We start from the raw sequence: 13854 nt of genomic DNA on the forward strand, positions 1-13854 counted from the left end.
TATTCCATGCAGTACACTGGGCTATTTGCAATAGCTACCTCATGAAAAAAGGTGTTGCAAATCACAGAGCAGCTCATGTTTTGTTCTTAGAGCTCAAGGGGAAGGGCAAGAAAGGCTAATTGCTGGCTGCTTCCAATGTGACACTGTTTCGTTCAAGCTGATTCTAACTGAAGAAATAAAAAAAAACATCCAGCAACTCGTGACTCACCTCTGTGTCTGGCCTCAATGATCGCAGGTAACTTTTGAGGTCCCCACGTGTCATCAGTTCCATGATAACCAGCGTAGGCTGCCCCTGAGAAACAACACCAAGCAGCCGAACCTTGAAGAGGAAAAACAAACATTCCATTACAAATACAGCTAACTGAACTGTAGTAATCATTTATTCATGTCGATATGTATCCCCAAACACCCGTGAACCTGTGGAAAGGTCTGAATGTTGATTTGGTTCCACTCTCTGACTCCTGTTTAAGAACAGTATTATAAAGCTGCACAGAGTTGCAGCTAAAATCCCAAGTTCACGCATCGGTCAGTGAAGATGTGCCCTGAACACCCTCGTGCAGTAAGCACCACGGGTGTATGAATCACAGCCTTGCTACATTGTCATGACTTACCACATGGTGACAATTGAACTCCTTCATCACCGAGGCCTCATTTAAGAACTCTATCCTCTCACGCATGCTTGCAGACTCATTGACAGTCTTGATGGCCACCCTGGTCTCTGGCTCATCCTTCACCACTCCCTTGGCTATTCCCTCGTACACCATTCCAAAGGAGCCTTGCCCAAGCTCCCGACACATGGTGATCTTCTCACGGGGCACCTCCCATTCGTCTGGAACATACACTAAGGAGAGAAAGAAGAGGCCATGATGTTCCACTTCTCTAAGTGCTGTGATCACTCACCGCTTTAAAATGCCAACTACCCAAACAGTTTTATTGTAAACAACACTAGACAATGCTGAGATCTTGCATGACGTATGCAAATAGCCCACTGTCTTTCCCATACCAAGACAGGTAGATGCTTGGCATACAAATAAATCTTAAAGAAACGTGTAGATGAGACTTGAAGGGGCCTCACTATTGTATTGACATAATGGGACAGAAATAAGGAACCTCAAAGCACAAAACCAGGGTGGGAAAAGGTTTGAATCAATACTTCAGGCTTGAGATATTCTTGGGAGCCTTGGTTTTCTAATTCTTCCAGATGGCATCAAACATACTTGATCATCTGTATCAGTTTAGTGTCTGCTGTATTCTCTATAAACAGATTGATTTTATGACTAAAGGGAAACAGACTCTCTCATCTAGTAGGTTCTTTGCATGAAACAAGTCTGATCGCTTGCACACACAGTGTTGCACCAGTCAAGGCAGAACTTGCTCTGTTACAAGTCTTTGATCTGAGGCAGAAGAGAGATCTCAGAAGGTGACTGCCAGGAGGGAGGACTGCCTCAAGCAATAAGACATCTGAGCAGTCACCAATGCCACCGCCTATCAGTCACCAAAGGAGGGGACAGTTGTGTCACATGCTCTGGATGGGTGAAATGACAAGATGCAAAAATAGAGGATTATAGCATGAACACTGACAGACCCTTAACCCTAACAGTGCCACTGTAAAAAGTAACAGAGAGTCCTCTGCCACTCTGGCTAAATCCATTAGCCTCCTTGGGGCTTTCGGAAACGCTATTCCTGCAAGAAGTCTACAGCAGTAGCAAACTAAACCACAAACAGAAGAACTGATGCCTCAAGGAAGTTCGTCTGATGTTCTGATTTCCTCCTGCACTTGAAGAGTTGCACATGTACATAATCTGTACAGTACGGGCACATGCTTATTACGGACAACCACACCGCTATGTGGGGTGGGGGATAAATTATCTAGCAAGTAGGGTTCCAGTGGGAACCTAGTTGCTATTTGTATTACTTTTAAAGCAATTCATCTAGCCAGAAAACCGAATTTCCAGGGTTCTCCATTCCACAGCAATCCCAGCACATGGGCTTTGTGGAGATGCAGTGCTGAGGACCCCTGGACTGCCAGGGATTCAGCTCCTGGTGCTGCTCAGGGACAGCCAACACAAGAACTGGCAAGAAGTTCATCTGCACGTTAGCAGGCACAACCTCCTGCAATAGTGAAGTACAGGAAAAAAATACAGACATACAGAAAGCAAAAGAAGCATGCTGTTCTAGGAACAGCGATTTTCTTTTAAAGAATTTTTATTTTCTAGATGGTTTTAAAGACTTCAGCATTATCCACATTGTGTCTTCCACAGAAAACTGTAAGAAATTAAAGATGCCCCCCAAAACCCCACATCTGACTTCAGAACTACAATTATTTCACTCTGTTGGCAGAGCACTCAACACAAATATACCAGCTGGGCTCTAAGCGCTGCCACAGTCTAATACCTCTAAATATTGTCATTGTCAAATATATAAATCAGTCACAAATACATTAGGTCAATTTGAAACTAGTGTTAAAAAACTGTTTTGCCAGCTAGAGAAAAATGGGCTTATCTACACTCCAAATGTCAAAAGAAACAAATATGGATTAAACATCCGTGCTCATTTTAACACAAAGTTTCTGCATGTGATAACACCTGGAAGCCCACAACATTGATTATTTTCTCTTTCGGTAACTGTGAAAAGTTTTTGGAGAGTTTTACTGGGATAGGAAGTGAGAAGATAGTTTAGTTTTGTGTGTTACTATTTTCCACGTGAGAAGTACATAGAAACAAGCAGTGGGTTTGTTCTGATAGGTCAGAATAGGACTTAAAAGGGCAAGCACGAAAGATGATGAATTCATGAATTCTTCTTTCATTCCAGCGAAAGCATCACTGGATGATTAGATGACAATCTGAAAGTGAAGCCAATGCATCCAAATGTGCCTCAACTGAACAAATTACAGGAAAAAGTTTAAAACCTCCCCAGTTTCAATAGCCAGGTGACGTTTATGTATTAATGACAGATTCCATGGCTGTGCTAATTAAAACAAAGAGAAAAAGTGCTTTTACAACATCCCTTTTAGAGTTTTTGTACTTTCAAAGTCAGACACAAACAGAATATATGAAAGTAAAAGCATCAGAAGTGCAAGGCCACACTTACCATCTGAAGCACTGAAGTACTCGGGGTTCACAGAAGCGTAGAGTACTCCATTGCCCAGTCTGTCACTGTTCCTGTTGCAAAATATTTTTTTTCTTTTTTAATATTTAAACCTAAGTAAATTTCAGACCATCTCTTCTACAGCTTTTCCACCATTTGCTCAATGACAGAATATTATTTACTGTATGTGGAGAGCTTTTCAGACAAAGAGGACAAACTAAGTTCTTATGCTACCTCACATAATCAATGGGAAACCAGCCCAGAACAGCTTTCCCAGGAAACCTGCAGTTTTCTCTATATCAAATCAGCACCAGAAAAGCATAAACACACGGTACTTTTAGCTGCTGGGTAAACTTCCTTTAAGAAAGGCAACTGTATGGTGATACACCCAGGAGATCCGTGGCTGAGAATGTACTTTAACATCACCTACCATGGGAGAGAAGTGAGCTACCAAAGGACAAGATTGTTTTTAATGGGGAATTCCACTCAACTATTTTATAAGTGTTTCTATTATTTTATTTTAAAAACACACCCACCCACCCCAATTGTACTGAGCTGATTTTTCAGAATAAGACATATTTATTCAGCACTGAGAGAGCTCTTGCAGGAGGCAGGCTGTAGAGATAAAATTATCAATCAGATCTCAGAAAATCAAAAGACAAAACATACTTGTGGGCTAGAACAACAGTTTAAAGAAGGTTGAGTTGTCTGGCATTTCACCTAGGAGAGCCCAAGGGAAGGCCAAGCAGGTATTGTATTTCACTAGATACAAAACCCTTTCTGGAGTGCTTGAGAGAACTGGTACTGTTTGCAGACAGATGAATTGGAGCTGGAAATAATGGGATACTCGGTGACCATTATTTATATGAGTGTAATAAAAATCCTCCGTACCTAGAAAGTTGCAAGGTTGAAAATTTGCACTGACTTAACAGTAAGTTCTCATTACGTATTTCAATTAAAAAAAAAAATCACTAGTTACAAAAAACAAAACTGAGGAAAACAAATCAATAGAACAGTTCCCTAGACTGCTCTGTCCAGGATGTAATTTTTAAGTGGATGTAAAGACTTCAAAAAACCTCTAGAATTTGCAAGAAATCAAATTAACCTACAGTGATCTCAGTTTTCATGATTTATATTGACCCATATTTCAGTCAAAGCTTCTGATTATATAGGTTCAGCATCTGCCATCATTGTCCCACTGGATATGTTCCTGACAACCCTTCCCTCTCAAACATGATACTGTAATAAAAAGCCTCTTCATATCTCAAACAAGCCAGATGCTTGCTGGTAACTCTAAACCACCTCCTTTTAAACACCAACAAGACAATCTACTTTAGCTTCTCTAGTCCTCTGAATGCCATTTCCCTTTTTAATTTCTAACTTGCTCCATGGGCACAGATTTGAAAATAAACATTCCCCTCCTGCAGTTTTAACTGCAAGCATATACAACTCACCTCTTTTTGTTAAAGACATACAGCATTATCAGTAATCCCCCAATGATGAGCAGGAAAGCAATAGGGAGCACAATTATCAAGTGCAAGAAGTTTCCATAGTTTGCTGCTGCAACCAACAAGAAAACAATTGTATCAGGGTTTCTATAAAATCTCCATTAACAAAGAAACATTCAAACCCCACTCAGTGTATTTCCATGCAGGGAAGAAATCAAAGTACCCATTTTCTTGTCTGATGTGGAAAAATGTACTCAGAAACACTCCCTGACTGCCGATGAGTGGAACAAGAAAACAGACAGCAAAAAATATTAATTTGTACAGAACAGTGTTTGTCCGGGGTTTGTTTTCACAAGTTATGCTTAAGGGCTTACATTCCTAGTGAACAATATGTAATTGTTCACTATCATATTCACCTTTTTTCCATCTTTTGTTTACCTTGCAATTGCTTATACTTATATTCAGAATATGCACACACTGTTCTTTACTTCCAGTTCTTCAAAGTCCAGCAATTAGAAAACCAGAAAAGAATAAAAGATGGAGTTCCAGTTTTCTGTGGATACATCTGCTCTACGATCAAATACGGAAGTTCTTGAGAGGGTCCCTGTGGACACTGTGGTGGTATTCTTCCAAAATACAAATTACTCCCATTGTCAGGACCAGCATCACCCTTTCATGAGGACATTATCTTTTATCAAATATCACTTGGAACAGGTAATATGAAAAAGTATCTTGGTATTTTAAAAAACCTGCCAGCCAAAAATCTAAAAATATTATTTGTTTCTTGTATTATTTTGCAATTTAAAGCAGGTTTGCCTTATTGCCACAGGTTTTGTACAATTTGCCGCAGGTCATTACGGCTAACACTACATTCCCAAAGGAGCTGTACACCACAGGAAGCCACAGTAGTGTGCTCTACACACCCACGACCTAGTTGCACCTCTCATATATATATATATACACACAATGCATGCAAGAGAAGGACCACACCTCCGATACATCTCCTGGTTGTCAACATTTGCCAAAAAATGGAACAGAGTTCCCAAGGAAGCACCAGCAAATAAGAGGAGTATTCAGAGTACAGGCAAGAAGATTATATGCCCAATTACATATGTAAACATCAGGAATTATTAAAAAGACAATAGTCCCCCAGTTTGACACAGCCAACAAACATTCATCTTACATTTGGGTTGCACATAGAAAGAGACTGGCTCAGTCCATGACCCATTTCCAGCTAATGAAGTGGCCTGAACTCTAGCAGAATAGTTTCCAGGGTTCAGATGAGTCAGCTTAGCTCCTCCTAGCTTCTTGTATTCTTGTCTGGAAACACATTCCCGCTTCTCCTACAAGAAAAAAAGCAATTTACAGTTCATTGTAATATCTCAACATTTCTTTATTCTTGAGAAAACAATACGACTGCAGGATAAGCTAATGGTTATAACTAAAAGCCCCACCTGATCAGTTTTTCTTCAAACACTTTATGGAGGTATGTGGAAAAAATAATTGTCAAAATAAATGAAACAAAGGACTGGCATGTTGGTCAGTGCTGGGTGTTTGAAATCACAATTCCTATCTTTGGTCTGCAGCACCACACAGAAGCATGTTAAGAAAGATCCCATTTTGTGTACAAATTATAGTTACAAGCACTAACTCTTAACAGAGAAATGTCAAACCCTCACCTCGCCATGCTGCCCGTATTTGATTTCATACATCAGTATCAGCCCATTTGGATTTGCAGGCTCTAACCACTTCAGGTAAACGGTATTTTCTTCTTTTGCTTCCCATGCTACCGTTCCTGGAATGTTATCTGCTCCCTCTGTAAAATATTTACAAGTGATGTGAGAAGAACACCTATTACTGAAACAGGAACTTACGCAACAACTGAGGAAAATAAAAGGTTCGTACTATTCTTTGGGTACCAAAGCACTGCAGTAAGTGCTATTCAGAGACCCAGAGAACAAAGTGCATTGGCCAGGGGCCTGCTGGAGAGATTAGCGGAGTCTGAACAGCTGATTGCCAGAAAAACAGTGTGGTGCATAGAGCTTCACCTGCTACAGGCTCTGTGTTAGTCACCGCGCTCTACCTGTCTGCTTCAGAACCTCGTTCTTCCTTCCAAACTTTCCGCTGCACCGAAACGGTGTAACCACCAAATCGCTGTAAACAGATGAGATCTGACCCACTGACATCCCTTTCCTAAAACATCCACTCTTCGGAAATCTGTCACAGTTTAAAATGGAGTCTCATCAGCAATTCAGGAATTGCTTTATCTCTAGTTCATTCTTGATAATTTTATATGTTTTATTCAAAGCTTGACAGGAATATGAAGACCGTTTCAGTCAAAGAAAAAAGGCCACTTTTTCAAAAATACAGTTGTTAGGTTTAGAGGAAAACAGAATTGTTTAGCCTTTAATTTTCAGAGCCATGCGCTAAAAACCTGAGAATACTTATTTCCTTTTGCCTGATCTCACAGATTTTCCCATTTCCTTGAAATAAGCAATGCTTTTTGCTTTTTTACTGACACAGCTGGATCTGGATTATGATAGTCTTTCCTTCCAGAAACAAAACAAAATTGCTACCATTCTGCATCAAAAATTCCCAGACATCTGCTGGAGTCAGAAGCTCTTTGCTGGATGCATATGAGCTTACACTAAAATCATCTCTATTCTTCTCAGAAGAAGTACAATCTGTAGAAGTCCCAAACACGAGTACAGCATTCAATGCTTCCTATTTGAAGTACTCTAGATGCTGGCGATTGGGCACAAAGCAACACAGTACTCCTCCTGTTTCCAGGCTGGACAAATGCATGGTCCTTCTGTGACAGAAGAAACATTTGGCAAATGTTCCCACCAGCAAAACTCTAACATCTGCAAACAGTTCAGAGTGAACACAGCAAAACTAAACATTAGCAGAGAAACGTTCCCCTGTCTCCATTCAGCACACAGGGAACTGAAGAATAAAACCTACCAGATCTGTGGGGCTCACCTACATCACTGGGAAACAGATTCTCTCAATTATCTTGGTACTCACGCACACACTTCTACCCTTCTCCACATCACAGGACAGACTCAATACGCATCGCTCAGTACACACGAGAGACCAGTGAAGGACATTAAACTACTGTAACAAAGTTTTATATAGTTCCAGTTCATCTTGCATACAATTTTTTTATTATACCCCAATGTTTTTCTGGTTTTGGAGGGTTTGTCCTCCCTGAGATTGGTCTCTCTCCAGAAAATAAAAGAAAGCTTTATACTTGTGAGAGCATACCTGAAGGCATGGTTCTTGCAAAGACGAAGTTGGAAGCGCTACAACCAAGTGTGTCAGCTTCATGGTTGCAGCTGTGGATATCAATGCGGTAAAGAGTGAAAGGCTGGAGATGGGAGATCACAGTTCTCTCCTTGCCATCCACTTTGGTCTCAAAGAACGGGTATTCCACCTCACTCTCCTCTGCGTCAGAAACATTGGTGAAGTGGTCTGTCCCAGTCACGTTCCTGTTTCGAGTGGCCAAAGTGGCATTTGCGATTCGGAACACATCCCTCCGCTTCCGATCAGGTCTGTGGAGCAAACAGACAGGTATAGAAAAGGTCTCTTTAGCAAAACACCGCTTTTCCTCCAGCTCTGTGCAAAAAAATCCAGTAAAATATGTAACTCTGCTATTAAAAAAGCTAAATAAACTGCAAAACAAGATGAAAGTTTTCTCTTAATCTGAACCTGCCGCATGCGTGCACATCCTATTGCTCTCTCTTTTGGTCAGAAACTAGTCAAAACTCTGAAGCTCACCATGTGCCCCAAGATAAATGTACAAACTTCTGACCTCTCACAATAAACTGAATAGCAAAAATGGCTTCACTGTTATTCAACAAGCAACCTAGATTTGTATTTAATGACAGTAATGTTGACGCTAAAAATAAAAATCAGATGTTAAAGGTTAAAAAGGTTAGGAAAAACACTGTTTTGAAGTTTGCTGGATTAGCAAAGCTAACTCTCAGTCAGCTTAACTTCCTTTTCAGTTGCAAGGAAATTACAGAACTTTAATGTACTGCACTGAGAAAAGAAACCTTGGAAGATAGCTGAAAACCATGGATGTTACCCACCACTCCACTAAGGTGTGCTAATTTAAGTGTGTCTACTTCTCTCACCCAAACCAAAGCTCTAAAAAGGAACAATCTTCCTGCACGAGAAAACACAGCACTAATACTGCTTATAGCAAAGAGTTCACTGAGCAACTTTGCTTGGCCTTACAGGCATCTGCCTGAAATTTATGCAGAGTTAAAAACTTGAGGATTTAGAGCAACACCACGACTTTCTCAAGTGTAAGAAACTGTTGTAGTGGACAGGCCTGAGTGTAAGTGCAAGTGTCAGTACGAAAATACTCTTACAAACACTTGGATGGTACTAGCTAACCGAGACATGATTGCCACACGTTAGACTTGTCACTTGCTCTTGTGTCAGATCCAAGGCCAATTTGCACAGAGGCAGTAACAACAGAGAGCAAGCTGGCTTCTCCAGCTCCTGCTTTCCTAGTCTTCATAGTCTGCAGGACTGCTCACGCCTGGAAAGCAATGCACTGGGGGAGTTAAAGGAGAATGTAAGAAGATTCACACTACAAAACCAGTTTTGGCTTCAATCATATCCCACCTGCAATCACTCTGCCAGTGCCCGTTTAGCACCTGGTCAGTGCAAGGGTTATCAAGGACAAAGGTGGAGTCCAACACATTTCTATCAGAGCAAGTAAAAAACCAGCCGAATCAAGCCTCCCTCACACACACAACAGGAAGAAAGATGACTCAACAGGAGAAGTTAATTCACTGTCAAACATACCGTCTCAGTACATTCAGCCACAAAACAGCACGCTGCACAGAAAGCCAAGAATAGGCTGACTTGGTTTTGAAATCTTCTGGCAGAGGTTGGATGAAATTTTTTTTAGGAATTCACTACAAAATTTTCCAAAATCCTTTTACTATGTCTTGAGTAGTCTTTTTGATACTCTCAGATGCCATGTAAACCACAGCACAGAAACAAACGAAGACAAGGAAAAAACTTCCTAAGTTATCAAGAAAGTGGTCTGAGCTACGTACAAGTGAATGTTGTAACTTGTCAGTGGGGTACGGGGGGAATTTCATAGGAGATGTAAGCACTTGAGCCTCCTCTACACTGATATTTATGGGAGTTATTAAAGCTATTCACCTTGCTTAGGATGAGTATTAATTTCTTGCTTTAATTCAGTGGAAAGAACAAACTTTTGAACTCCTAAAAACACACAGGATGCCCAGCACTGAACATTTGCACAGATTTTGTGATAAAAGCAGTGAAAATAAAGTGTTCCTTTTCAATCAACCACAACAGCATGTGCCAATGCAAGAACCCAAAAGGCATGACTTTGTCTATCACTGCTTTTATGGGATGCATGAAGTTTCAACTCTTTGGTTGTATTTGGGGTAACAAAAACAAACAAAAAACAAGGTACAGTCCTTTGGGGAAAAAGATAAAGCAACACAAAACCTCTTGGTGAAAACTACAGTCATATCAGGAAGAGACAAAAAACAAGCATCCAAGGAAATAAGGAAAAGTCTAGAGAAAAACATGAAAATTCATCTATTCTGTTAAATGAGAGGAAGGAAAGAGAAATGCAAGAGAAAAATTAGAAGATAATACTATGAAAAATTAAATCAAATAGAAATTAAAAAGAAACAAAAAAAGTGGGTCATTTAACATAAAAGCTGTCTGATACTTTATGGCAATTTTAATATTACTTCTCAGATATGTTATACTATACATGGAGCCCGTTTCATCCTGCTTACTAGAGAACCAAAAAACTTGAAGAATAACTCATCCTCCTGTGGTTGCAAGTGTCTCTGCAAGACTAACCATAGTCCTAATGTTTGAAATCCAGCTCACCGCTGCAGTAATACACACGGGGTCATCCAGAAGTTGCACACAAGATTAGATCAACAGGCTTTTCAAACAACCTTCAAACCACCCAGTCAAACATTTTCACGCTGTATTACATGCTGCATCTCTTTCATAATATCCCGGAGACAGGTAGAGCACTGGAAACAAATACTACTATTGAGGTTTGCATTAACACATTAATTAACTTCTCCCTTGGGAAAGAGGGGAAAAAAACCACATCAGCAAGGAATGAGCTGCTTAGATTTGTCCTATGGAGATGTCTCACCAGCTTGTAATGTTTAATTTCCCTGACATACAGTCTCTTTAAAGTTGCTTAGCTATGCAGCTGCTTCCGAGTGTTGTACCTTATCTGACCTTGCTGTTACTAAAACACCCTTATGACAGTAACTTAAGAAAACTGGGAGATGGTCAAGCTTCCAGGAAGTTCTTTGTGAACTGCTTAGTTTATTTGCTACTGTCCGAGTTCAAGGTTCTGTGAGTTTCCTCTGGCAGGAGGGGAATGCAAAAAAATTTGGGAGAAGATAATGCATTTTAAACAACAAAGCTTTGGTGAAATAAAAAAATTCCTTTGTAATACACTTTCAAGTAGTTTAGACCTGACACATGCCTTTCAAAACTCCTTGCTATTTCATAAAGTCCAAGATAAGATCACAAGATTTCACATTGCTCAGAAATTACATCCTGTACAATCATAGTGGCTGTTACTTCTCTTGAACCTCATCTTTGCTGCTGGTTCTCATCGTCAGTAGGGAAACACTGCACAAGCTCACCCACAAATGCTAAATACGACTCAAACACATCTCGGATACAATACTTCGCACTTCCAAAAAGAGGCAGTATTTAGTTCCTCATTTTTTGGACAAAGCTAAGAAGCTCTGCACACATCACAGTCCCAACCACAAACAAGTCAATCCAACACATCCTTGAATAAAGGTCCAAAAATCACAATGGAGAGTGAAATAAAGCAGTTTTAATGAGTAACAAAGCCACACTTTGAAGTTCTCAAGCACAGGACTTCACCACAAACTTCACCTGCCAGAGACAATGAGATAACACGCACAACTGAAATCTGATTGCTTATAGACTGTACCATACAGCTGTACATGTTGTGCTAGGCCCCAGGATCCAATTATCTAATGTAAGAATGGCTTACATGAAGGATAAATTGGAAACGCAAGGATCAAAATCACCAATTAATTCAGTAGTATCTACTCTATGCTGCAGCATAAAATCGTTACTATTGCACTTAATGTGTAAGCAGCAGCGTTTATCATGGAAGAGTGGGCATATTTAACACTTCTCTGCAGCACGGACCCAGGAAACCAATACACCCTTTGCAATTAGTGTAGTGAGAAAGGAAGACCAGTTTCAATTCTGTGAGGTGACTATGCCCTCAATTTCAAAGGCAAATAAATAAATCTTCAGATTAGGAACACAAGCACTTAAATGGCTATTTAGAGAAAGATCACATCTGAAACCCTTTGTCTGCCACATGTTGCTCATCTCTGAAACCCTTATAGACAAAAAGCTCAAGTGACTCTTGATTCTGAAAAGAAACCATCACTGAAGTCCTTGAACAATATAGTAAGAACCCTCACTATTAGCTAAAATTGAGAGAAAGAGATGATAATCAGTGAAGAAGAGAAACTGCAAGGTAAGGCTGTGGATTGTCTCACAAAAGGAAAGGCAATGTTTATTTGTTTCAAGTGTTACCTACATATGCTTTCATGTCCAGGAAGCCTGAGCTCTAGGAAACATTAAAAAATTTAATTATTAGCCCTACTTGCAAAGAGAAAGTGACCAAAATCCATTACCTGGGGACAAAGATGGAGTTGTGAAGGAAGTTCTCAAAGACCTTCCGGTACTCTGCTTCCTCCTTCTCAGCTTGCTTTTCTGCCTCTGTCTTGGGACAAGCACAACAAGGTCCTTTTTCTCCCCCACAGCCCTCTGGCTTGGTGGGTTCAGTAGCTTCTTCTGTATCAATGGTCCCATCAGCATACCTTCGAATTGGGACTTTATCTTAAAGGAATAGAACAAAGGTGGCTTGTTTCTTTTCTCTCCATATTGTGAATACAGCAACAATAATCCATGTTTACTCATTCCCTTCTACTTGCTTTTATTCACAAATGAGTTGTGAAGCAGGGCATAGGCTTTAGCTCTTGTAAATAAAGTGCGCTGGCAGGTAAGAGTCAGAGGCATTTCAACACAACCATGTTTCTTTTTCCTACCTTTGGAGCAGTAATTATGTCTGTAAAGGTAACTGTCCTGAGGTTGCTGCTGCCATCGTACGATGTAGTATGAGAGGTTGCCATTGGGAAGAGAAGGAGGATTCCATTTCACAATCAGTTGGGATGAGGAGTTGGATGCTGAAATAACATCCAAGGGAATGGATGGCACTGGAGGGGGAAAAAGAAGAAGAAAAAAAAAAAGGCAGGCATTTAAATCTAGAGCATTCTACAATGTATTTCGATGCAAGCTGTCAAAGTGAATCCCAATTCAAGAAAAAACACCATTCTATTTCAAAGAAAAGATTTCCTACTTATGCCCCAGCAACGGTTATTAAGGGTTCAACTGCAACCACCTACAGTCCCAATCCGAAGTTGCACTTAAATTTACCGTCACCAACGGAAGAAAGTCTGAAATCCCAACTACAAAAAACTCCCATAGTGCCCAATGACAAGAATGTCTGAACAACCAGAGTTTAATTTCAAATCTTAATGCTTTCATAATTACTGAAACTTTCTAGGTTCATCTGCACATAAATTCAATTTCTGTATTAACAACAGAACTTGCGTAGTAATATAAGCAGCATACCTGCAGCGCTATCAACCTCTTACCCAGGAGCCCAGCATCTCACCTGCAGCATTGGTTCGTATATATACAATTTCACTTTTTGCTCCATGAATATGATGATTTTCCATCATTGTGAGGGTAACAGCCTTGACATAAATGGCGTATTGAGTCCAAGGTTTCAATCCCTGCAGTAAAATTCCAGGATTGTTCTCTTTGTTCGGTGGCAAGTCAACATCGACCATGTTCCAGCTATTGGAGCCACATGCATCTTGCCCATCATACTCTGTCACATTTTTGAATGGTCTGAAATATTAAAAGAAAAAAAAAGTAGTACAAAATGTTTACTTTCTCCTAAAAATTGTTATGAGAGTGCCTCACTTCAATGTTGCTCAACAAAACAAATAAAGCTTACTTCTTTTCCACAGCAGAATAAAACAGAATAAAACTCTTACTTATTTCCAAGCACTACAAAATTCAGAGTTGAGCTTTAGCTGTACGTCTTGCCTTCAGTCACTAGCAATAATGCAAGGTTCTCCAAGGAAACACTAATTTTTTTTTTTATCCAAAACAGACTGTGAAATGCTTCAGACATATTTAGACTTCAACTAAGCAG

General features: G+C 40.0%; 1 protein-coding gene and 1 long non-coding RNA gene across 6 annotated transcripts in view; both read right to left on the reverse strand.

The window, feature by feature from the left end:
• Positions 1-13854, reverse strand: part of LOC142603426 (uncharacterized) — a 212336-nt gene that overhangs the window by 23456 nt on the left and 175026 nt on the right. The gene's annotated exons all lie outside the window — the stretch shown is intronic.
• The window catches only part of IGF1R (insulin like growth factor 1 receptor), a 190940-nt gene that overhangs the window by 23456 nt on the left and 153630 nt on the right, over positions 1-13854 (reverse strand). For 3 of the 5 annotated variants that reach the window (XM_075763917.1, XM_075763919.1, XM_075763920.1), the window contains exons 8-17: positions 13306-13544; positions 12677-12844; positions 12263-12467; positions 7803-8089; positions 6215-6351; positions 5719-5878; positions 4542-4644; positions 3091-3161; positions 612-841; positions 209-319 (exon numbers count right to left, since the gene is read on the reverse strand). In XM_075763917.1, the coding sequence (XP_075620032.1) occupies positions 209-319; positions 612-841; positions 3091-3161; positions 4542-4644; positions 5719-5878; positions 6215-6351; positions 7803-8089; positions 12263-12467; positions 12677-12844; positions 13306-13544 (1711 nt within the window). Of the gene's footprint in view, positions 1-208; positions 320-611; positions 842-3090; positions 3162-4541; positions 4648-5718; positions 5879-6214; positions 6352-7802; positions 8090-12262; positions 12468-12676; positions 12845-13305; positions 13545-13854 lie in introns of all 5 variants that reach the window. The other 2 variants (XM_075763918.1, XM_075763916.1) reach the window with 1 other exon arrangement.

Source organism: Balearica regulorum, chromosome 12, assembly GCF_011004875.1.
Source record: "Balearica regulorum gibbericeps isolate bBalReg1 chromosome 12, bBalReg1.pri, whole genome shotgun sequence".
In the NCBI taxonomy this organism is placed as follows: Eukaryota; Metazoa; Chordata; class Aves; order Gruiformes; family Gruidae; genus Balearica; species Balearica regulorum.